Source organism: Geotrypetes seraphini, chromosome 8 (assembly GCF_902459505.1).
Source record: "Geotrypetes seraphini chromosome 8, aGeoSer1.1, whole genome shotgun sequence".
Taxonomy (NCBI): domain Eukaryota; kingdom Metazoa; phylum Chordata; class Amphibia; order Gymnophiona; family Dermophiidae; genus Geotrypetes; species Geotrypetes seraphini.
In genome coordinates this window covers 168,411,401-168,437,069 of record NC_047091.1, presented here as the reverse complement: position 1 = coordinate 168,437,069, position 25,669 = coordinate 168,411,401, and the positions used below count along the sequence as shown (strand labels likewise).

General features: G+C 46.0%; 1 protein-coding gene across 4 annotated transcripts in view; it reads right to left on the bottom strand.

Moving 5' to 3' along the window:
• The window catches only part of SGSM1 (small G protein signaling modulator 1), a 231,719-nt gene that overhangs the window by 21,789 nt on the left and 184,261 nt on the right, over positions 1-25,669 (bottom strand). For 3 of the 4 annotated variants that reach the window (XM_033955889.1, XM_033955890.1, XM_033955891.1), the window contains 4 exons: positions 16,752-16,876; positions 11,542-11,624; positions 9,059-9,168; positions 4,270-4,366 (listed from right to left, as the gene is read on the bottom strand). In XM_033955889.1, coding sequence (XP_033811780.1) covers positions 4,270-4,366; positions 9,059-9,168; positions 11,542-11,624; positions 16,752-16,876 — 415 coding nt within the window. The remainder of the gene's footprint in view (positions 1-4,269; positions 4,367-9,058; positions 9,169-11,541; positions 11,625-16,751; positions 16,877-25,669) is intronic. The other variant, XR_004540413.1, reaches the window with a different exon arrangement.

Genomic DNA, 25,669 nt, shown 5'->3' with positions numbered 1-25,669 from the left:
AGGGATAGATTGCTGGAGGCTCAGTGTTCGCTTAATTCTCTGTTACACCAACACGCTCGTCGGTCTATGGAGCATTATAGGTATCATCTTTATCGTTTTGCGAATAAGAGTAGTAAATTTCTTGCAAAGCTGGCTCGACAGCAGCGGGGTAGTTCGCGTATTGCTGCTCTGCAGACGCGGAACTCGGAGATAGTGCATACTGATGGAGACATCAACAGGGAGTTGCGGGATTTCTTTGAGCACCTGTATGCTGCTCCCTCTGACCCTCTGCTAGATGGGGGGGTATATTTGGCTGGTCGGGATCTCCCGTCTATTTCCACTTCCTATCGGGTGCAGTTGGAGGCGGAGTTTACTGCAGGGGAGATTGAGCGGGAGATCCGGGCTAGCGCTTTGGGTAAGTCTCCTGGCCCGGATGGGCTACGTAGTGAGTTTTATAAGATCTTGCGAGCTGAGGTGGCGCCTTTGTTGGCCTCGGTGTTTAACGAGGCGGTCGGATTGGGGGAGCTTCCTCGCCACTTGAATGTAGCTCAGATTATTGTTCTGTTGAAACCTGGGAAGGATTCGAATAGACCCGAGTCGTACAGGCCGATCTCTTTGTTGAATTTTGAGGCTAAGCTTTTTGCTAAAGTTTTGGCCACCCGTCTTGCCTTGGTACTCCCGAGTCTTATTTCTGATCAGCAAGTGGGCTTTGTGAAGGGCCGCGCGATTGCTAAAAACGTATGCCGTATTTTGGCGGCGTTGGAGCGGACTGCACAGGATCAGGTGCCTTCTTTGATAATCAGCTTTGACGCCGAGAAGGCCTTTGACCAGGTGGATTGGGGCTTTATGTTTGAGGTCCTGCGAGTGTACGGTCTAGGCCCATGGTTCATTCAGGCGGTGCGGACTCTTTATGCAAACCCTGTGGCCCGGGTGTGGGCCAATGATACCCTTTCTGATCCCTTTCCAATTTGTAGGGGTACTCGCCAGGGATGCCCCCTTTCACCTTTGTTATTTGTCCTGACCCTGGATCCTCTTATTCGGGATATGCAGGGTAACCCGGACATCATGGGAATGGTCGTGGGGGCTCATCACTTTAAACTGGCGGCTTTTGCCGATGACCTTTTGGTCTATTTGACGGATCCTCGGGCCTCCCTCCCCGCTCTTTTGGAGTGTTTTCGTGAGTATGGGGATTTTTCTGGTTTCCGTTTAAATAAGCAGAAGTCGGAGGCTATGGCGTCTCCGGACTCTTTGCGGGTGGAGTGGGGGCCGGAGTTTCCTTTGCGCTGGGCGGGACCCTCTTTTAGGTACCTTGGTATTTTGTTGTCTATGGATGTCTCCGCGCTCTACCGTTTGAATGTTGATCGTTTGTTGCAGGAAACTAAGGGGCTTTTACGGCGCTGGTTGAATCTTCCTCTGTCCTTGATGGGCCGTGTTCATCTTTTTCGCATGATTATCTTCCCGAAATGGTTATTTGTCTTGCAAACGCTTCCTTTCTTTCTTTTGAAAAAAGATATCCTGGGTCTTCAGAGACTGGTGATTTCATTTTGCTGGGGGGGTAAGAAAGGTAAAATGCATCGTTCTTTTCTTCAGGGGTCCTGGGCACAGGGAGGATTGGGTCTTCCCTCAATTCGTCTGTATAATTTGGCCTGCTTGCTTCGGCATGTCCGGGATTGGCTTTTTCTTAGCTCTCAGCATACCGATCGGGAGCTGGAGGTTGACTATTTTTTTCTGTGGGCTCTGCCTTATCTTCTACAATGGGATGGGAAGGTGCGGTTGGGGCCTGGGGCCCGTAGTTGCTTGGTGGAGCCGCTTCGTCGGGCTTGGAGATGTGTTTCTCAGTTGTGGGGTCACTCGCCTTTTAGTTGTGTTCTGCTGCCCATAGTGGGCAATGCGGCATTCAGTCCGGGACAGGAAAATGTGGCTTTCAAACGGTGGGCGAGGAAGGGGCTCCGAACTTTGGAGCAGTTTCTACAGACGGATGGTAGCGCTGTTCCTTTTTTGACTCTCCAGGCGTCCTGGTCTTTGGGTGCGACGGATCAGTTTGCTTATATGCAGCTCTCGCATTATGCAGCCTCCTTGCCCAGGGACTCATTGACCCAGTCTTTTGCTATCACTTTACGCGACTTTTTCTTCGATGCTCAGTGGGATTGGCTTTCTATCTCTCAATTTCATCGTAGATTGGTGGCTTTGCAGCCACGGCGGGATTATCAGCGGCTTTTGACGTCTTGGGCCCGGGACCTGGGATGTCGCCCGCGGGTGGCGTCCTTGGCTCCTCTGGTGCGCCGGATACCTCGGGTGGTGCAGAGCGCCGAGCTTCAGGAATGTCACTTTCGGGTTTTACATCGGGGATATGTCTCTCAGCAGCGGGCTTTTTATTTCGGATGTGCTCCTACGGCTATTTGTCTGAAATGTCACCAGGTTGCTAATTCTTTGGCTCATGGGGTGTGGGTGTGTGCATCTATTTCTGCCTTTTGGATGGAGGTCCGAGGTTATTTGGAATCTTTGGTGGGTTATCGGCTCCCCTCATCGGTGGAAGGGACTATTTTTTTGGCGGAGGGCTATTTGGGCGGACTTTCTGCAGGTGATAGCCTGCTCATTCGTAAGGGTTATATTGTGGGAATGAAATGTATTCTTGCTCATTGGCTTCAGGACTCCCCGCCCACCATTTGGTATTGGCGCAATAAATTGCATCTTTTAATGGTCTGGGAGTCCATGTCCGCTCGGTTTTCTGGATCTCGGAGCAAGCTTTTTCTGTCCGTTTGGGCTTCTTATTTGGATACTTTGCCCCCTATGATAAAGAGCCAGGTGGTCAATCGCTTGCGGAAGCCAGTTGTCCCCGTATTGCCAGTGGGTTGAGGGCGGGGGTTTGGGAGTGGGGGGTGTTGGGTTGGAGCGGTTGGGGGGTTGTTTCTAGTTTGGTTTTGGAGGGCTCCAGGCTATCTGAGTACAGGCCTAGACTCTCACTATTATCTGGGATTTCTGGTTGGGTGTTACCATGATATTCCATATTGAGGCATTGTACTGTGAAAATAATTGTGTTCTCTTGGTTCTGTGTATATCATTCATGTTGGTGAATAAAAAAGTTTATATAAAAAAAAAAAAGGGCTTCAGGGCCATTGCCGTGCAGCTTTGTAAAAAGGGAGGTTTGTTTGGCTTGTATCGCTCATGCAAAATAATGAGGAAGTCATGTGACCAGAGGCTCACTTTGAGAGTAAGACTGCTTGAAACAGCAACAGTGTGCAAAGTTTGAGGGGGGGATAGTAACATTCAATTTATAATCTGCTATCAATAGAAATATTATCTGTTTTATTCTCCTGGCTACTATTCAAACTTCCCTCTGATTGGTTTTTTTTTTTCCTTAAATGTTTTCTTTCCTATAAAAATAATGTATTTCCGCCTCCTTACCTAGTCCCAGTCAGTCCATATAATGTTGCTACCAGTATTTACGTCAACTTGATTGTAGGTTATGATAACCGATTTAAAATTTTCTGTAAATTCGTTTAGTAATTTGTAATAAGCGATTGAATCAAATTTTAATAAAACTTGAAACATTTTAATCAGTTTTGTTGCAAGCAGCTTCCTTCACCAACTTGGTGTTTTAGGCCCCTGAGGAAGCCCGTTTAGGTGAAACTCAGCCGAGTCGGGCACAGTTTTGACCCTTCCATTACTCTTGCTAATAAAGTATTTGCGTTTGGAATGCCTTCAGCTCCTGATCCGCTTGGTTTTCGGTTTTTGTTTGGTCTGCTCCATATTTCTGCAAAACAAGAAAAAAGGACAAGGAAGGAGAAAGGAGATATGGGATGGAAGGGAGAGAGGGAAGTGGGAAGTGAAATGGGGACATGAAAAGGAAATGGAAAGAAAGATAAGAACAGGGAGGGATGATAATGAGGAAAGGAAGAGAAGAATGAAACAAAATATATATACAAACTGTCTAGGGGAAAATTTTATGAAGATATATAGGCACTTATATTACATTTATAGAACAGGTGCCTTTTCTACTATTATATAATTACCCTCCACATTAGCATGTAAATATTGGCAGATAAAAGATCTGTACAATCAATCCAGAGTGGCCAGAATTGTATCTGAACTTCTTCACGATTAAATGCTGGCATCATAAACTTGCCAACCACAAATTAGCAGTTATATGATGCATCCTTGGACCATAATACCATTGCTTTCAACCCTAAATATCGTTATCAATGTCACCTCCCTGCCACACAGAATGAATGAAGGGCAGGTATAGTGAGATGCAGGGCACGTCCGCTTCTTCCCATTCCTTTTACCTACCCCGTTTGAAGTCGAGAAGGAACCATCGATAGCAGAAGTAGAAATGAGTGTAGTCCCCGTTTTGGTGCATTAGTTCGAAGAGCTCAGAATCCAAAATCTGACAGAAAAAGCAAGGTGCTGCATTACTGCCTAGCTTACTGTAAAAAAAAAAGGCGGTCTGGAAAATAAAAGCCGTCTCATTTTCAAAAAAGATACATGTCCAAAAGACAGCATTAACTGGCACTTGGACGTCTTACTAGTCAAAACGTCCAAGTGGCCATTTTTCAAAACCGACTTCTAGGTTCCCAACCTATTTAACTTTCAAAATATTTGAAAATATTTAGGTGTTCATATGGACTGTGCACTCATGTTTCATGTGCAAATTTCGTTGGTTGTGAAATCCTGCTTCTTTTGTTAAAACTAAACTAAACTTTAAGTTTATATACCGCATCATCTCCACGGAAGTAGAGCTCGGCACGGTTTACAAGAACTTAAAAATGAGAAAGGGTAGGAAAAGGTTTACATAAGTTTATAAATCGAGTGGAAAAGTAAGGGAAAAGAAATTACATGTTAGAGAAGAGCCAGGTTTTTAGTTGCTTGCGGAATAAATGGAGGGAGCTCAGGTTCCGCAGCGGGATAGTAAGGTCATTCCAGAGACCTGTGATTTTGAAAAGAAGTGATTTTCCCAGTTTACCTGCGTGGAGAATACCATGTAGGGAGGGGAAGGATAGTTTTAATTTATGGGCGGTCCTGATAGTCAGGGCACGAGGAGTTGAAGGAAAATGGGATTAGGGAAGGAAGGATGCCGTGAATAATCTTAAAAGCCAGGCAAGAGCATTTGAATTGGACTCTGGAAATCACTGGGAGCCAATGAAGATTGGCCAGGAGTGGGGAGAAGTGGTCAGATTTACGTTTTGGTATGATTTGTTCTATCCGTTCTTATCTTGATAAAACATGTCGTGAGTCTCTCATTTATGCTTTAGTCGCTTCAAAGCTTGACTATTGCAATATTGTTTACACTGGATTACCGTCAATATCTATTAAGAAATTGCAGAATATTGCTATTAGAGTTCTTGTAAATGCTTAGCATTATGACCATAGCTCTCCTTGTCTAAAGGAGTATCATTGGCTTCCTAATAAATTTTGTCTTATCCACAAGGCTTTAACACTTGCCTTTAAAACGCTACAATCAAACTCCGATCCTTTCCTCAGTTGCGGGACGAATTTGATCTCCTGCCCACTGGATTATTTTGCTTACCTACAAATTCAACATTACCTCCACTCTTTACCTTTGAGCTCCTTAACGGCTTCTTGCCAGGAGCTGTTATCTACTGCCTTTTCTATTGGTTCCCAACTTCCTGTCCCGCTTAAATTCCTTCATCGTCACTTAAAAGATGAGTCCCCCTTGTTTGACCATTCAAGGTTGCGGGAAGCCTGGGCTCGTGATCTTGTTATAGAACTGCCCGATGATGTGATTTTACAAGCTGTTCGCAGGCTGTCTGCATTTCGTAAATATACTACTTTCTGACTCTTCGCTTGTATATTTCTCCTAAGCGGGCTTATCTCGCTGGGTTCCGTATGTCTGCAGCCTGACTCCGATGTCAGGCTCCTGAGGCAGGTTTGGGACCTATGTTCTGGACCTGCCCTTCCATTCAATCCTTTGGGAGCTCCATCTTTCTTTTTGTGTAACGTATTTGGGGTATCACTGTCAAGCGTTCTCCACAGGTCCTGTTTGGAGTTGTCCCACTTTATTCTCCCCGTAAACGAGGAGTTGCTGCTTTTCTCAAATGGACACTAATTATTGCCTTGAAATGTATTCTACTCAAATGGCTTGATGGGGAGGCGCCCGACTACTACCTGTGGAGGTGCCGGATGATTACTCTCCTGATGTGGGAGCGTCGGGATATGCGGGACTTCTCCTTGCTCCCAGGTCGGTTTTTTTCAGCACACATGGGAGCCATTTTGGACTACTATGACTTCAGTGGCCCGTAGCCGCCTACTCAACTGTTGATATTCTTTTAAATGGTTATACCCTTTCTAAGTACATATGCTTATTTTTGCAATGCAGTTCGCAACTAGGGATTCACTTGGAAGGAGGACCTGGGGTGGGATGGGGATTTGGGGGTTTGAGGTGGGGGGGAGAGCTGTAGTATGGTGTGGGTTTCTTGAAAATGTTTTGAGCTTGTTTTAGCTGTTATGCGTATTCTTACCTGTTTCATTTCTTTTGTTGAGCTCAATAAAATATATTTGACTATAAAACGCTACAATCTGGTCAACCTATTTGGGAAAATTATTAGTTCCTTACAGGCCTACTCGTAATTTTCGTTCGGCATCTGCTCAATTGACTTTGCCACGGTTCATTCGGTGCAACTGGCCTCAACACGTAACTCTGCTTTTTTTGCATCTGTTCCTAGTTTATGGAATTCTCTTCCACTTATGATTCGCTCTGAGCTTTCTCATGTAAAACTCGGATCAATGGTTAAGACTCATCTCTTTGGTCTAGCATTTCCTTGAAAATATTGGGAGTAGAGTTCTCTCTTTGGCTATTTACACTTCAATTTTAATTTTTTAATTTAATTTTTTTCTTTTCTATGTTTTAATGACGTTCCTTTCTCTTTTTATTACTTGTAAACTGTGATGTTGATAAACCGAAGTGCGGTCAAAAATTTTAAGAAACTTTCAAGACGTCTTTCTGGTTGATTCCAGTGCATCTAAACCTTAAGGAGGCATGTTTTGGGTGCGTTTAGGACTTGGACCGTTCTGCAGGGATAATCAAACTTTTAACAAAACACCCAGGGCACCATTTTGACGTTTGGGGCTAGACCTGTTTTAAAAACGAATAAGGGTCAAAAAGGTAACCAAACTGACCAGATGACCATTGGAGGGATTAAGGCATGACCCCCCTTCCAGCCTGCATTACTGCTTCAGATGGCCACACAAACAGCTGAGCAGAACAGAGGGGCAAACTAAGGGGTACTTCAGTGAAGATCATACAAAAAAGTCTCAGGTACGCATGTCACTATAATCTGCTTATACAGTGGTACCTCGGTTTACGAGTGCACCGGTTTGCGAGTGTTTTGCAAGACGAGCAAAACATTTGCAAACTTGGTGCCTCGTAAACCGAGCACGCCCCCTGCGAACCGGCACCCCCGGCACCCTCCCCCCCTGCAATCCGGCAAACCCCCCGCCGCCATCGGGCACCCCCCCGCCGCCTTCGGGCACCCCCCCCCCCGCCACGAACTGAGGTCCCCCCCAACCCACCCGAACCCTCTTTTTACTTTGATGTAGCCTCCGCACCTGCACCAGCATGTCCTGTGCTGTGCTGTGCCGGTGCCCGAAAATCTGCCTCCGGTGCTGGGCCTTGAGCATGTGCGCATGCTAAAGGCCTGAGAGTTCACGTCCAACGTGAACTCTCATGTCCAACGTGAACTCTCAGGCCTTGAGCATGCGCACATGCTCAAGGCCCAGCACCGGAGGCAAATTTTCAGGCACCGGCACAGCACAGCACAAGACATGCTGGTGCAGGTGCGGAGGCTACATCAAAGTAAGAAGAGGTTTTGGGTGGGTTGGGGTGCCCGATGGTGGTGGTGGGGGGGCCTTCGGGGGGAGCAATGCCAATTCTCGTGGGGGGGGGGGGAGCAGCGCTGCTGGCCTGGGGGGGGGGGGGGGGGGATGGGAACCTATCAAAGCGAGTTTCCATTATTTCCTATGGGGAAACTCGCTTTGATAAACGAGCATTTTGGATTACGAGCATGCTCCTGGAACGGATTATGCTCGTAATCCAAGGTACCACTGTATTGTATGGTGAGCCCTCCAAAATCCATCCAAAACGTACTGTACCTACATAAAGATGAGACCTGCAGGCATAAGGGTTACTGCAAGTTTTGGATGGAGTTTTTTGGCCCGATATTGAATATCCAGTGTTAATTCACACCACAGCTGGAAATGGCTTAAAATCCACCGAATAATCCAAAATAGCAAGAGGAATATACTAAAACCTGGAGCACCTGGAGGACAGTGAATCAAAAAGATAAGTGACTTGTGATGTTCTGGACTGTATACTAACAGTTTTTCAGATATTATTTTATAATGGAGTTTTTGACCAGGGATGTTTTTTCCTATGCTGCTTGAAGTTGTATACGGCAGACATAGAGATCCTCCAGGTGATTGTTCCCTTTCCCTGGAAGAAACTGAGGTCCTTTCTCCATTTAGAAATACATATCCTATCTTGTGCTTCACTCCTCTACAGTAGTGGATATAAATTGGAATATTTTTAAAATCCACCGACCACTGCGGGATATCACCTTCCCCCCTAATGTTTTTTAGATCTCTGATTAATAAAACAAGCAAAGGCCCAATTCAGCGTTTTAGTGGGAAAAGACGTATATGACTGGTCCCCAATGCTTTATATGAGAACATTTTGCTGCTTTGCCATTTTTAACCTCAATCTGTCAGAGCTTTCGATAAATAAGTTTAGTAAAATTACATAAAAATTGCAACACTGACCGACGATGACCCAGGTGAATCATGGGTCTGTGGTGCCCATGTGAAATGAGTCACCACTGAGGTCAGTGCAGTGAGAATTGACATTCGGGTCTCCAGCATCTCATGTTTAACAGCACTGAGCCATAACAATGAAGTAGTTTGCTGCTGCTGTATTGGGACATTTTCAAATATAATTTATTGTGGACAAAGTTTATGTAACTTTTTTTTTTTTTTTTTTGGTGGGGGGGCACCATCATCGGGAATTTGCAGGTCAAAATATAAAATCACCTTCAAAGTTTTTCCTCCTTTTGGCTCAGATGCTTACCTGAATCAAAGATCTCATGTTAGCAAAGTGCGTATCCATGGCGCCTCCGTGTGGAAAGTTCTGGTTCATTCGCTTCATCAGCTCAGTGAAACAGCTGAATGCCAGGGCCTCTGTGAGTAATTGGAGACAGCAAGGGATAGAAATTCAAAGAGAGCAGTTCATGAATGGATCAGAGCAGCAGAAACACGGAACAGCCTTTCATTAATCCATTTTAAAATGGAACCCAAATGTACCAGCCACTCATTAATCAATTTCCAGCCACTCTGCAGAGCTTGCAAGCTCATAGATAGAGGGTAGAGAGGAAACTGACCATATATCTGTCTGAATCTCATATCTACCACAGCTGTGTTGGCTTCTGGCCAGCTGACTGGCTGTGAATAAACACTGATAACTTCTGGAGAAAGGAAAGAATCTAGGGCTGTTTATTTTACTGAGAAGAATCAGGAGAGGTTCTGGCCCCAGTGAACAGAGCAGCTGTCATGAAACACAATGCAAAATTCCAGGTTTCACAGGTGGTTCCTGAAAGTGCTTACAATGTCTGAGAATCTGAGAACTCTGGAACCCTTATGACACTACACCTATCACGTCACACTATTAGGTAATTAATTAATTAAATTATTTATATACTACTTATATCCTATGTGGTTTACATTCAGGTACTTTATCATATTTCCCTATCTGTCCCGGTGGGCTCAAACTCTATCTAGAGTACCTCGGGCAATGACGGGATTAAGTGACTTGCCCAGGGTCACAAGGAGCAGTGAGGGATTTGAACCCACAGCCTCAGGGTGCCGAGGCTGCAGCTCTAACCACTGTGCCACTCTAGAAATCAAAATGTAATAATAGTGAGCCAAGTAAAGGACAATCAAGCCATTGTGACATCATTGATGAGGTTGGCTCTTAGGCATTGGTAGAATGAGGCATTATGATGTCACAATACCAACTCTGGTTATCAGAGGCTGAAACTTTTCAAACTATTTGGATCAATTTTCTATACTGTTCTCCTGAGGGAGCACAGAATGGTTTACATGAATTTATTCAGGTACTCAAGCATTTTTCCCTGTCTGTCCTGGCGGGCTCACAATCTATCTAATGTACCTGAGGCAATGGGGGGATTAAGTGACTTGCCCAGGGTCACAAGGAGCAGTGAGGGATTTGAACCCACAGCCTCAGGGTGCTGAGGCTGTAGCTCTTAACCCCTGCGCCACACACACGGACCACAACAGCGTGTACCCGGCAGCATAGCATAGCCAGATAAGTTTACTAGTTTTTTAATAAGTGTTCAGTTAAGAATTTTTCACTGAATTTATTTTGCCAAAAATTCAAGAACAACATTGAGGGTTGTTTGAGCCTATGAAATAACGTCCCTATCTAGCTCTGGTGGCGTGCGGGGATCTGAGGCTTTTCCCCGTACAAATAAGCAGTCTATAATTAAACAGATCTTTTTACTATCTAGTAAATAAGGTGATTCGGGAGAGGTATATTGTTGGATTAGATTTCTCTCTTCCATTAAGACCTGTTTAAAGAAAGGGCAAGTCACTTACTAGGTACATTAGATAGAATGTGAGCCCATCAGGACAGACAGAGAAAATGCTTGAATACCTGAATGTAAACCACTTAGGTTATAAGTGGTAAATAAATACTAAAATAAATAATGCATTATTTATTTATTTATTTTTATTTCAATGCAGCTTAAAAATGAACTTCTTGCTAACAATAAATAATTAAGAACATAAGAATTGCCGCTGCTGGGTCAGACCAGTGGTCCATCGTGCCCAGCAGTCCGCTCACGCGGCGGCCCCCAGGTCAAAGACCAGCGCCCTAACTGAGACTAGCCCTACTTGGCAGAAACCCAAAGAGTAGCAACATTCCAGAGTTGAGATTGTGATGTCATAATGTCTCATTCCACCAATGCCTAAGAGCCAGCCTCATCAGTAATGTCACAATGGCTTGACTGTTCTATATTTGCATAAGCTCGTAACTTTTTCTCCACCCTGGTCTCCCAAATTTTTAAGCAGCTAATTTTGGTCCCTGGTGAAACTTAAGGCCTACATTTAAGACTCAGCCTTATTTAATCAAGGGGACCTATTAAGGAGAGAGTAGACATTCCCTGCAATTAAAGACCTAGACTCTTTTGAGAATCGGCCTTACAATTTCTCTGATTTAAAAAATGAGCAGAATAAATTCAAAGGTAGAGGGCACCCAGCCTTACATTCCCACCTCATTTAAATTTTCAGGCCTCTAGCATGAAGCCTCCATGATTTTGATCATTTCACTTAGCCGTCATGATAAATGTCCTATGGAAAACGTAGGTTAAAGTAGGTGCTGACAGTTCTTTTCAGTTTTTATGACTAAGAGATCTGTTGTTTACAGCAGCTCTTTCTGCTGCCCCCAAGATGCTGTTGCCCTAAATGACTGCCTAGTTTTGCCTAATGGTTGGTCCGGCCTTGAAAATCAGGCTTGCAGAAAGACAGATCACTTACCGTCATCAAGGATGACCAAGAGAGGAGCGAGAAGGTCACACATTCCTTGTACATATCCAATCTCAATATGTTGCCAGATGTAGCTAATGGAACAGTTTAGAAATGAATAAAAAAAAAAAAAAAAAAGATATTTGCTGACACTTCTTGGATGTGGCTACATTTGTGCTTCATTAACAAGTTTCCAAAAACAGTGGCCGAAAACCTCAAGGAAATGCAAGGCACAATTAAACAGGCTGCACAAACCATCGCTGTGATAACAAGGTTTCCTGTCCAAGCTTTTGGCTTCCACCGGCCTTCCCAATATTCCTGTAAGGGCCAATTTACTAACCCATTTTCCCCTGCTCTGTATCTATGGAGTAAAGCAGTGATCTAATGATAAGAACAGGGAGCCGAGAATCAGGGTAACTCGCTTCATATTCCACTGTGGCTACCTGGATCTCGAGCAAGTCAGTTACTTTATCCTCCACTGCCTTAGGGCAGACATGGGCAACTCCGGTCCTCGAGGGCCGGAATCCAGTTGGGTTTTCAGGATTTCCCCAATGAATATGGATTGAAAGCAGTGCATGCAAATAGATTTCAAGCATATTCATTGGGGAAATCCTGAAAACCCGACTGGATTCTGGGCCCTTGAGGACCAGAGTTGCCCATGTCTGCCTCTAGGGGGTTCTATTACTATTCTACAGTAAGCATTAATGCAGGGGTCTCAAAGTCCCTCCTTGAGGGCCGCAATCCAGTCGGGTTTTCAGGATTTCCCCAATGAATATGCATGAAATCTATGTGCATGCACTGCTTTCAATGCATATTCATTGGGGAAATCCTGAAAACCCGACTGGATTGCGGCCCTCAAGGAGGGACTTTGAGATCCCTGCATTAATGCGTCCTTACCACTGATTAAAAAGGCGCTACCACAAAACGCGCTCAGGCATTCCTCAGCACATGAAGTAGTGTAGCAAGAGTGAGAGGTGCCCCCTCCTGCCCCCCTGCCACATATGTGCGCCCCCTTCCCTTTTTAACTTCTCCGGCGTCAGCAGCATGCCCATGTTGGTGTCAGCTCGCCCTTTGATGTCATTTCCTAGGCGTGGGGTCCTGAAGTGACGTAAGAGAGCGTCGATGCCGACGCGGGCAGGAACTTTGCGCCGGGAAGTAAAAAAGATATGAGAGGAAAGGCAAGAGGCTCACATGCACACAGCAGGGAGTGGGGCGCCCTTACAAGACCGTGCCCAGGGCAGACCACTCCCCCTTACTATGCCACTGAGCACATGCTATCCAGGCGCTAAAATTATTTTATTTTTTTAAGCATGGAGGGGGTGTTTGGAGAGAGTAGGCGTTCCCTGCAATAATCTGCATGGGCTTTGCTACCCGTTAACTGATTAGTGCAAGAGCCCCACCCCCCACCCACAAAATAGGTGGCAGTAAAAGGCTCACATGCTAATGGCCACACACTAATTCAAGACTAAATCTAGTTACACACTAATTGGGAAATTAGCACCTGGCCATTAATGGGAAAAAAAGAAAAAAAATCGCAGTCACTTTACAGCCACACTAAAAGTGGCCTCAGTGCTTGAAAAAAACAAAAACCAAAAACCACCTCAACAAAACCACACACTAATAGTGCAAACCACGTTTTAGCACGGCTTAGTAAAAGGGCCCCTTAGATTGTGAGCACTCTGGGGATGGGAAAATACTTACTGTACCCGAACGTAACTTGCTTTGAGCAACAACTTGTAAAAAAAAGGTGTGAACTAAATTCAAAATCCCTTCCCTTTGGGAAACGGCCTGATTGCGTCTACTGGAAACCCAGCATATTGCATGTATCTCTCATGTACCTTCACCTCCGCATTCGACAGGGTGGGCCACGGAAAAGCAGCCCGCCTCCAGCGATAGCATGACAACATGAACGAGCAAGTGGACTGCTTTTATTCACTTATCCACAAGTTACAAGATTGTGAAAGTGGTCCCCGTTCACGTCTATGCACGTATTTTTAGCTTTGCCGGGCTCTTTCAGTTCTTGCACACATATTATTTGGTACGGCTTGAGGTTCAGAGATTTCAGTACCCGCCCACACGTTGCTCCTGATACACCAAACTTGCTGAGAGAGTCTTCGAGTTGATTTTCGGGGGGGGAGGGGGTGGAGGAGGGTGCTAATTGCAATCCACCACCGAATGTCACGGACGACTTCGGGCGTCCGGACTGATGCGAAGAGCTGGTTTGACGCCCATTTCCAAACCAAACTCCGGAATACAACGTTCAGCCAGGTTTTGTTCCTGGGTACTTGTCGGCGAAGGCCTCTTGCGTTTATCGATCCACTTCGCATGTAGCCTTCCACAATCGCTATTCCAGGGAGAACACCATTTTCTCTGGCTCTGGTATTAGAGGCGGGCTACTTTTCCGTGGCCCACCCTGTATAACAGGCTGTTAAGTTAGATACTTTTTGGATCTCTTTGCCTTACTATCACCGTTCTGAAAAATCATTTACAACTTTCAAGATGCAATTAAAGAGCATACTATTTCTCCTTGGCTTTCTATTCTTAATTTCTGCCGAATGCAAAAGCTTGTATACAATCCCTTCCATATCTGCTCTCTTGACTTCATCTCTTGTGGGCAGATTGAAGAAAATGTTTCCATTTTTCAACCTTATCATTCTTCTCTTCCCTTTCCCCCAACATTTTTGGTTTTATTTTTAACCTTTTTTTCTCTTAATGCTTCTCTAGCTGCTTGTTTAATGTTTTTGTGTGTGTGTATGTTTTAACTTTTGTTCCTTACCATTTAGTTTTAGACGGTATATAAATTTTAAAAATAAATAAATATTTTTATTGTACACCGCTTAGATTTACCTTGGTTTTATTAACGGGTATATCAAATAAATTAAACTTGAACTAGTTTGTAACTTAGGTGTGCAACTTGCAGAGTGAACAAATTTGGGCACACACCCAATTTGGGCACGCAATTTAATTTTAATAAACAGCCAATTAATGCCAGAACTCGGGGGCTAATAATTATTTGTGCTAATTGGTAACAACTGGAATTATTTACGTAGGCAACTTGCTAGATGGTATTCTATCAAGATGCGTGTGTAAAATTTTTTAAATTTATAACATTTTATTGAAGAAATCAGTAAACATACAATAATAAAATACAATAAAATAGTCATTACTTTAAACTTCATCATATTAATTTCCATCAAATGTTTTTCATTACTTCAAAATATATTTCCAAATTACCCATTGCATCTCTCAATACCCTCCCCCTATTTCCTACCCCCCTTCCCTTTTCCTTATTCACCTTTCTCCCCTATCCTCCCTTCCCTATCCCCCTAAATTATATGTAAACTTTTTATTAAAGAAATAAAATAACCCAAAAATTAAACCCCCAAACCCCAATGAAAGTTGACAAAAATAAAGAATAATAAAAATAAAAAACTGGAAATAAGGATGTGGCCATGGGAGGAGCATGGGCGGAGCGGGGGCGTTCACTAAAGATGTGTCCATTATTATGGAATCTTTGCCTAATTTAGACGCGAGCATTTTACCCCAAGTTTCAGTTGGTGCAAATCCTCGTGCCCAAAATTGGGTGTGGATCCTGGCACCAAGCGCTATTCTATAAATGGCGTCCAACTCAAGCGCCGTTTCTCGAATCGCAATCAACGCTCTTTATTTTCAACACCCAAATTTAGGTGCCACTTACTGAATCTAGTCCATAATGTGGAAATGCAAGGTGTGTGTGGGGGAGGGCATACACATGGGCAAGGCTTTGGTGGAGCATGGGGGAGGACCTGCATTTATGCACATAACTTACAAAATGCCATAAGCTATGTGCAAAGTTGCCACCTTTAGGTGTGTGCATTTATGCCTACTAGTGACAAGACATCACTGGGCGAATCTAAATGTTGAGTAACACTAGCATTTTATAACAGGATCTGGGCACCCAGATGGCGTTACAGAATTAACACTTAGCATGCTTCATCTTGGTGCTTAACCTTTGGCGTCCTTGATAAAACTGCTCCCCTCAGAGCAGTGGCGTAGCGAGGGCGAGTGGCACCCAATGTGCTGGCGCCCTACCCCGCCCTCTTCTCCACCCTCTTTCCTTCCCTGTACCTCTTCAATTTTCCCAGTGCCAACGTCACTTCCTAGGCGCAGGATCCGGAAGCGACGTCAGAGAGAGCCGACAGCAACAAGGTCAGCAAGTTCTTAATACTGCTCACTCCGGGAAAATTAAAGAGGTACAAGGGAAGGAGCCCACGCGTGCGATGGGTGGGGGGAGGGGCGGAGAGGAAAACGGGTGCCGTGCCCCGACCATGACGATGCCTTGGTGGTCCTCCCCCCTTACTATGCCACTGTTTCAGAGGCTAATTTGATAAAGCATGTTCTGTGTATAAAATATATATATGTGGTTGAAACGTATGCGTGGAAACGTTTCCACACGTATCCAGTTAATGTGTTTGATGGTATGAGAGTCTAAGACAATTTTTTAAAAATATAAAATATACTTGACACATAACAAAAAGTCTCTTGCAAAAATTCCTCATGGTATACATGCGTAAAAAGCAAAAGAAAATTACTGCAAGTTATGATATATTAATATTATTTCCCTTTGTTTTGTGAAAGTGTTATACACATCTAGGAGGGGAGGGAGGGAGGTTGGGAGGTGGGAGTTAATAACTATATTATTTGATTGGAACAGAGTGCAGTATGCTATATTACTTGTTCGTTCTTCTGTTTGCACTATGTATTTGATGTAAAAATGAATAAAGAATTAAAAAAGAAAAAAAAATAAGGCTATTTTAAGCAATCTGTAAATAGGGGAGAACTGGGCTGGAGATGCACTATATAAAATAGTATGTTTATATATGGATAGAGAACACACCCATATTTACATCTTCTTTGTTGAAGTTGTATATGAGCATTTGGGACTGGTTCTGGAAGCCTGTTATATAAAGGCACACAATATATATTTGAAGGATTTCTTACCCTTATAAAACAGCCTTAAAATAGGCTTTTTTGGAACTTGGACACAGGCGTGCTATAATATGATCTCCTCAATGTGGATATCCTAAAACTCTTTCTGGCTGTCTGGTCCCTAAGAAAAGTTTACAAAGCCCCGCTTAAAACAACGTTTGACTAGGGAAACGCTCTCACAACCTGATCTTGCAGGCTAATGATGTAATATGAAAGAAAAAAAAAAAATAGCATCCAACAGGTGAATTAGATACCTGCACATAATATTACGTAGCTTCTCCAGGTTGGCAGGCGTAAAGTAGCAGTAGTTCCGGTCACATCGCTGAACATCTTTTTCAATGCGATGCAGGTTTATAGTGTACAAGTCTAGCAGCTCTTGCTGTGGTTAGACAGAGAGAGACATCTTTACCATTATACGAATGGAGTGGACGTATTCGGAAGCCGTAACCAACTTCTCTCAGAGTATTAACACATGGACTGTAGAATGCCCTTCTTTTTTTCTAATAATTTATATTCCGCATATCATAACATAACTTTATTATTCTATACTGCCTTAAAAGAATTCTAGGCTGTTTCCACAAAAGAGAAAAAACTGGACAATGAGTGAAATACAAAATAATAAAAAATGAATACAACCTATTGTATTAAAAAAGACATTAAAAATTTTAAATTGATGGACTAGAATTAATTGTGTTAAAAATGAAGCACAGATTAAGGATAATATTGTCTTCATTTCTTTTCTAAGAGCGCCTTAGGACAGCATGGCTCCACTGATATAATTACCCAACCAGGACTGTTTGCTTGCTTGGAAAGCAAGCATCCTGTCTAAATAAGACCTAAGTTTGCAGCCTAAAATCTTTGGGTAAGCAAATAGGTTGCAATTCCTGGTTATCCTCACAGGATTATACAGTGGTGCCTTGCATAACGAACGCCTCGCACAGCGAACGCTGCGCACAACGAACTTCATGTCTTGCTTCCCACAACGAACTTCGTTTCACACAACGAAGTCGCCCGAGCTGCATCCTTCCGCGCAGGCACCGCGCTTAACTGCCCTCTCTCCGCCTGGCTCCCTGTGAAACAAGCACTGGCGCTACAGCCGACACCCCGCCGAGAAGAGAAAGTGATGTCGGCAGGGAAAGAAGCACGGTATCAAGCAGCTGTGGGTCCTGCACCGCCGATGCGGCTGCATCCACTGAGAGAGCCAGCGAAACTGAATGCACATCATTCGGCCGGGAAAATGCCAACTCAACCGGCGCCATTACTACATCTTCCCCCGAAGCGTCCACATACCCTGCAGCGCATAACCCCGATGGTGTTTGCCGCTTCCCACACCGGAAACAACTTTTAACCACCTCTGCTGCCATGTTACTGCACCGAAAAAGAGAAAAAACTAACACCACAGAACATGAAAACCACCGGGCCAACCAAAAATAAGCCAAGAAAAAAAAAATGAACAGTTAAGTCCCAGTTTTTGCCGCTGAGACTCTGCCCTCTCTCACTGTAAAATTAGACTCTACTTAGTCTGTCTTTAAATTTAAAAAATGTGTGTTGTTTTAAAAAACAATTATGTTTTTAGATGTATCTAAATAAAAATAATAACAAAAAATTTATCTTTTTTTATGTCATCTTAGCATATTTTATGCTACAGAACGAATTATTTTTTTTAACATGTATTGTTATGGGAAAACGCGTTTCACATAACGAACTTTTCGCATAACAAACTTGCTCCTGGAACCAATTAAGTTCGTTGTGTGAGGCACCACTGTATAGCACAAAATGAGATAGCAGGTATATAGGTGCCAATCCCCAGACTGACTTAAAACAGAGGCATGAGAATTTAAACATTACTTGTGCCTCCACTGGCAACCAGTGCAATGATCGGTAGTGTGGACTGATATGATCACTTTTCTTCAGTCCGAATATCAGGCGAATAGCCGTATTCTGCACTATTCTTTTTTTTTTTTTTTTTTAATAAATCTTTATTGATTTTTTCAAAACTTAGACAATGCAATACAATTATCTGAACATAAATATTTCATAAAAAACGCATTATTAAACATACAATTTATACTTATAACAATCGTATTCTGCACTAGTCTTAATTTTCTCACCACTTTCTTTAGTGCGCCCAAATAGACAATATTACAGTAGTCCAAAATGGATAATATCAATGCCTGCACCAACTATGCGGATGACAAATTGTTCAGGTACTCAAGCATTTTTCCCTCACTTTCCCAGTGGGTTCCCACTCTATCTAATGTACCTGGGGCAACGGGGATTAAGTGACTTGCCCTTGGCACCAAACTAGAGTTACCGAACATCTGGATTTACCCGGACATGTCCTCTTTTTGGAGGACTGTCCAGGCTTTTGAAAACCTGGGCACTTTGTCCGGGTTTTGAAAAGCTGACGAAATCGGGGACCCGAGTCTGGAGTGACATCATACATGTGGTGACATCATACACATGTGCGTGCGACGTCATCACATCTGCGCAGATGCACTCCAGACTCAGCCCGAAGAGATGAGATTTGCACTGGGCTGGGGTTGGTGGAATGGGGCGGGGTCACGCGTCCCCTTTTTTCCCAGATGCAAAATCTGGAAACGCTACACCAAACTAACGCCGGCATTTACAAAGCTGCGGTAGAGGTTTTTACCGCGGGCCAGCAAGGTAAATGATCAGGTGCTCCTATGAGCATCAGAGCATTTACCTCACAGCCCCGTGGTAGACACCTCATCCAAAGCTTTGTAAAAGGTCCCCCAAGTTAAGTCTCCATGCAAGTAAGCAAGCTTCAGCATTCAAACTCCAGGACTAAACACACGGGACATATATGTGCATGCTCACGATTTCACGGGACATTCTTAAATGGGTATTCGACAAGTGTCACTAATTCATTTCGCTATAACAAAAGGTTTTGAGTTCATTAACTTCAATTAAATAACTTGAATACAAATTCTTGATGGTAAAAAAAAAAAAAAATTATATAGAATATATCTATCTATAGATATAGATATAGTACATACATTCTATACATCAGTGTGAGATATTTCAGTCTTAACTGCATAACATTCAAAAGGATTCAGAACGGACTTAATTCCCAGATGTTAAAAACAACCCAGACTGATTCAAAGAAGGCGGCATGAGAACAAAAAACCGGTTCAGGGCGCCACAACCCCCTTAAATCAGCCTTGTGTTGTTTGTTTAACCCAGTGATAGCTTAGTTAGAAAGGTTACACAAAAAAGCACAGTTACTTACCGTAACAGGTGTTATCCAGGGACAGCAGGCAGATATTCTTTACGCATGGGTGACGTCACCGACGGAGCCCACGGTACGGACCTTTTTACTAGAAAGTTCTAGTTGGCCGCACCGCGCGTGCGCGAGTGCCTTCCCGCCCGACGGAGGAGTGCGTGGTCCCCAGTTAGTATAAGCCAGCTAAGAAGCCAACCCGGGGAGGAGGGTGGGACGTAAGAATATCTGCCTGCTGTCCCTGGATAACACCTGTTACGGTAAGTAACTGTGCTTTATCCCAGGACAAGCAGGCAGCATATTCTTTACGCATGGGTGACCTCCAAGCTAACAAAGAGGGAGGAGGGATGGTTGGCCATTAGGAAAATAAATTCTGAAGTACAGATTGGCCGAAGTGCCCATCCCGTCTGGAGAAAGCATCCAGACAGTAGTGAGTAGTGAATGTGTGAACTGAGGACCAGGTGGCCGCCTTGCAGATTTCCTCAATCGGTGTGGAACGGAGGAAAGCAACAGAAGCGGCCATAGCTCTTACCCTGTGGGCCGTGACAGCACCGTCTAGTGACAGACCGGCCCGAGCGTAACAGAACGCGATGCAAGCTGCAAGCCAGTTGGATAGCGTCCGTTTAGAGACCGGTCGACCCAAACGATTCGGGTCGAAGGTCAGGAAGAGCTGAGGGGACAAGCGGTGAGCCCTCGTACGATCGAGATAGTAAGCTAGGGCACGCTTGCAGTCAAGACTGTGCAATGCCTGTTCTCCGGGATGTGAATGAGGCTTCGGGAAGAACACAGGCAAAACAATGGACTGGTTGAGGTGAAAGGCTGAGACCACCTTTGGAAGGAACTTTGGATGGGTGCGCAGAACCACCTTGTCATGGTGAAAAACAGTGAACGGTGGGTCGGCAACCAGTGCATAAAGCTCACTAACCCTCCTGGCAGAGGTGATGGCAATGAGGAAAAGAACCTTCCATGTCAGAAATTTGAGCGAAGTTGTGGCAAGAGGCTCAAAGGGAGGTTTCATGAGGGCAGACAAAACCACATTCAGGTCCCAGACGACCGGAGGAGGCTTCAGAGGTGGTTTGACGTTGAAGAGGCCCCTCATGAATCGGGAAACCAGAGGGTGAGCCGTGAGAGGTTTTCCTAGGACAGGCTCATGGAATGCCGTGATGGCACTGAGATGGACTCTGATTGAGGTAGACTTGAGGCCTGCGTTGGACAGGGAGAGTAAGTAGTCCAGGACAGTTTCCACCGCTAAGGAGGTGGGATTGTGATGATGACGGAGGCACCAAGAGGAAAACCTGGTCCACTTCTGATGGTAACATTGGAGGGTGGTCGGCTTCCTGGAGGCGTCCAAAATGAGACGGACAGGCTGAGACAGATTTCCTGAAGAGGTCAGCCCGAGAGAAACCAAGCTGTCAGGTGGAGGGAAGACAGATTGGGATGTAGTAGAGAGTGATGTTGCTGTGTAAGTAGAGTAGGAAACACAGGTAGAGGAATGGGCTCCCTGGAGCTGAGTTGAAGTAGAAGGGAGAACCAGTGCTGACGAGGCCACCGGGGAGCTATGAGGATCATGGTGGCTCCGTCCCTGCGGAGTTTGGACAAAGTCCGCAACATCAGAGGCAGAGGAGGAAAGGCATAGAGGAACCGATCCGTCCAGTCGAGAAGGAATGCATCCGGGGCCAGACGATGAGGAGAGAAGAGTCTGGAGCAGAACTGGGGCAGCTGATGGTTGTGAGGAGCTGCAAATAGGTCTATCTGCGGAGTGCCCCAGCGAGCAAAGATGGAGTGGAGCGTGGGAGGATCCAAAGTCCACTCGTGAGGTTGAAGGATGCGGCTGAGATTGTCGGCCAGGGAGTTCTGTTCGCCCTGGATGTAGACAGCCTTGAGGAAGAGACTGCGGGCCGTGGCCCAGGTCCAAATGCGAAGAGCCTCCTGACAAAGGAGGCGAGATCCGGTGCCGCCCTGTTTGTTGATGTAGTACATGGCAACTTGGTTGTCCGTGCACAGAAGCAGAACCTGAGGGCAAAGAAGGTGCTGGAAGGCCTTGAGAGCATAGAACATGGCTCGTAGTTCCAGGAAATTGATGTGATGGAGACGCTCCTGCGGGGTCCAAAGACCTTGGGTGCGAAGGTCTCCCAGGTGAGCTCCCCATGCATAAGGGGAGGCATCCGTGGTGATGATCATGGAATGCGGGGGCAGGTGAAAAAGAAGGCCCCTGGAAAGATTTGAGGAGTCCAACCACCATTGTAGAGATCGCTGAAGAGACGATGTCACAGAGATGGGATGAGAAAGAAGATTCGAGGTCTGTGACCACTGGTTGGCCAGAGTCCATTGAGGTGTTCTGAGGTGGAGTCGTGCCAGGGGAAGCACATGTACCGTCGAGGCCATGTGGCCCAGGAGGACCATCATTTGTCTGGCAGAAATGGAGTGATGAAGGAGCACCTGACGACACAGGTGTAGCAGAGTTCGCTGACGATCGGAGGGGAGAAACGCCCTCATTAGTGTGGTGTCGAGAACCGCTCCGATGAACTGAAGTCGCTGTGTGGGAAGCAGATGCGACTTGGGGTAGTTGATCTCGAACCCCAGAAGATGGAGGAGAGAGATGGTATGATGAGTGGCTTGTAGCACAAGTGGAGACGTAGGTGCTTTCACTAACCAATCGTCCAAGTAGGGAAACACCTGGAGGTTGTGAGACCTGAGGAAGGCCGCCGCCACAATGAGGCATTTGGTGAACACTCTGGGAGATGATGCCAGGCCAAAAGGTAGCACCTTGTACTGATAATGGCGATGGTGCACCTGGAACCGTAGGTAGCGACGTGAGGATGGATTGATTGGGATGTGAGTGTAGGCCTCCTTGAGGTCCAGGGAACATAGCCAGTCGTTCCGAGAGAGATGAGGGTACAGTGTGGCAAGGGAGAGCATTCTGAACTTCTCCTTGACGAGACACTTGTTGAGGTCCCGGAGGTCGAGAATGGGACGCAGGTCTCCTGTCTTTTTTGGAACTAGAAAGTAACGGGAGTAGAATCCCCGGCCCCTTTGTTCCAGAGGTACTTCTTCGATGGCATTGAGGAGAAGGAGGGATTGGACCTCCCTCAGGAGGAGGGGGGTTTGAGTTGAAAGAGAAGCAGACTCTACGGGAGGATTGTCTGGTGGAAGAGTCTGGAAGTTGAGAGAGTAGCCATGGCGGATGATGTTTAGGACCCACTGGTCCGATGTGATGACCTCCCAACGGCTGATGAAGATGCGGAGCCTGCCTCCGATTGGCTGAGGAAGAGGCAATGAGGGTGGAAGACTGGCTAAGCCCTGGAGAGAGGAGTCAAAAGGGCTGAGAAGGTTTGGCAGGAGGAAGAGCCTTGGCCGGTTGGTTAGACTGGGCACGAGCCTGGGCGTGCTGGTGTTGGCGGGCCCGCCTGGGTTGCTGTGGAGGTGGATTGAGCGGCCTAGCGGAAAACCTGCGCTGGTATGAGGTCTGTGGCCTGTAAGGGCGAGCAGGTGGAGCCTTTTTCTTAGGTTTAATGAGAGTGTCCCATCTGGTCTCATGGGCAGAGAGTTTTCGCGTGGTGGTATCCAGGGACTCTCCGAACAATTCATCACCAAGGCATGGGGCGTTGGCTAATCGGTCTTGATGGTTGACGTCCAGATCAGAGACCCTGAGCCAGGCTAGGCGGCGCATGGCCACGGCAATGGCAGATGCACGGGAGGTGAGCTCAAAAGAGTCGTAGATAGAGCGCACCATAAATTTTCTTAATTGAAGCAGGCTGGAGACATGCTGTTGGAAAAGTGGGACTTTATGCTCTGGCATGTACTTTTGCATGGCGGAGAGTTGCATTACCAGATGTTTGAGATAGAATGAAAAATGGAACGAGTAGTTGTTTGCCCTGTTGGCAAGCATGGCATTCTGATAGAGCCGCTTGCCAAACTTGTCCATAGTTTTGCCTTCTCTGCCAGGAGGGGTGGAGGCATAGACACTAGAGCCCTGAGTCTTTTTTAAAGTGGACTCCACCAGGAGAGACTCATGAGGGAGTTGGGGTTTATCAAATCCTGGGATTGGTATAACCCTATAGAGGCTGTCTAATTTACGGGGAGCCCCAGGAACAGTCAACGGGTTCTCCCAATTTTTATAAAAAGTTTCCCGTAAGATATCATGCACGGGCAACTTTAGGAACTCCTTGGGAGGTTGATCAAAATCTAATGCCTCCAGGAAAGCTTGTGACTTCTTAGAGTCAGATTCCAGTGGCAAAGACAAAGCACCCGACAACTCCCTGAGAAATTTTGAGAAGGAAGATTGTTCAGGTTTAGATGCGGTATCGGGTGCCGAAGGCTCTTCGTCCGACGACGATGCATCCTCCTCGGTACCGGTGGGGGATTGTTCCCATAGGTCCGGGTCTCTGACATCGGTATGTGCGTGTCGAGAGACTGGAGTGGAAGGCTCGGCATGGTGAGTTTTAGACAAAGATTTGCCTGAGCGTACCGAGACGTTACCGGGTGATGTAGACCTGTGTCTGTCTCGGTCCCGAGAAGTACGGTGTCGGTCAGAGTCGTGAGGAGACCGGTGCCCTGCCCGGTCCCGAGGAGGATCGGTCGTCGTCAAGGCCATAGCCTCGGCATGGGAGTGGAGATGCGGTGCCGAGAGAATGGGCATGGAGGAGTCCATAGGTACCGAAGGAGTGGATACCGGTTGGACGGTATGGGGCTCGGGCCGGTCTGGTACCGAGAGCAGCGGTGCCAAGATAGAGGGTAAGAGCTGCTTAAGTTGCTTGTGGAGTTGTTCCTGCAACTTGTCCTGGAGGATGGCCGCAATGCGGTCATCCAGGGGAGGCACCGGAACCACTTTTTTCTTCTTTGGTTCCATAGGTGCCGCTCTACACTCCGGCGATGAGGGGGCCGATGACGAGGCACTCACCGAAATCGGAGTGGAGCGTTTTTTTGGCTCGGCGTGGAGCCGAAAGGACTGGTGTCGTCCCCGAAGAGGGAGGGCGCTCAAGGGTGGAAGGCTTCTTAGCCGGCTTACCTGGCGCCGGGGGCGCCGATGTCGACTCAGGCGGTGTCGAAGTGGTCGGTGTCGATTTCGACGGTGCCGCAGATGAAGAGGTCGAATCCATAGTCGGGCCGGTGCCGAAAAGTAGATTTTGTTGGATTTGACGATTCTTCAAAGTGCGTTTTTTAAGAGTGGCACAGCGGGTGCAGGAATCCGCCCGATGATCCGGTCCCAAGCACTGTAAGCACCAGTTGTGTGGATCAGTGAGGGAGATCGGGCGTGCACACCGCTGGCACTTCTTAAAACCGGGCTGCGGGGGCATGAATGGGAACACGGCCTCCGCAAAATCAAACCCCGAGGCCTGGATCGTGCTAACAGGCCCCGCCGGGGCAGGAACGAAAAATAAATCAAAAGAAAGAAATTATTTTTTTTGTAATAGAAAGAAAAAAGCACCCGAAGGTGAAAAAATCGAAAAAAGAACGCGAGCGGGAAGGCAAAAAGGAGTATTTCAACGACGTTGAAAAACACACGTCTTCTTCGCTCCGCGGAAACGAAGAAACTGGGGACCACGCACTCCTCCGTCGGGCGGGAAGGCACTCGCGCACGCGCGGTGCGGCCAACTAGAACTTTCTAGTAAAAAGGTCCGTACCGTGGGCTCCGTCGGTGACGTCACCCATGCGTAAAGAATATGCTGCCTGCTTGTCCTGGGATAATGGGGAAAACCCAGGGAAGGGTGAACAAAGAGGGTTCATGAAACCATAGTATAAAAGACCAACTGTGCTGGAAGGACAAAGAGTTGGGGGAGGTTGTGAAGGAAAGGGAACTGTTGGGCCAAAAGATAAAATAATCAGAGAGACTGCAAACAATTGTTTAGCGTGAAACTTTACATCCTAGGCTGGTATTCACTAACCTTCTGATGAATTCAGGAACGAAAAATATGCAGATGGGGGCGA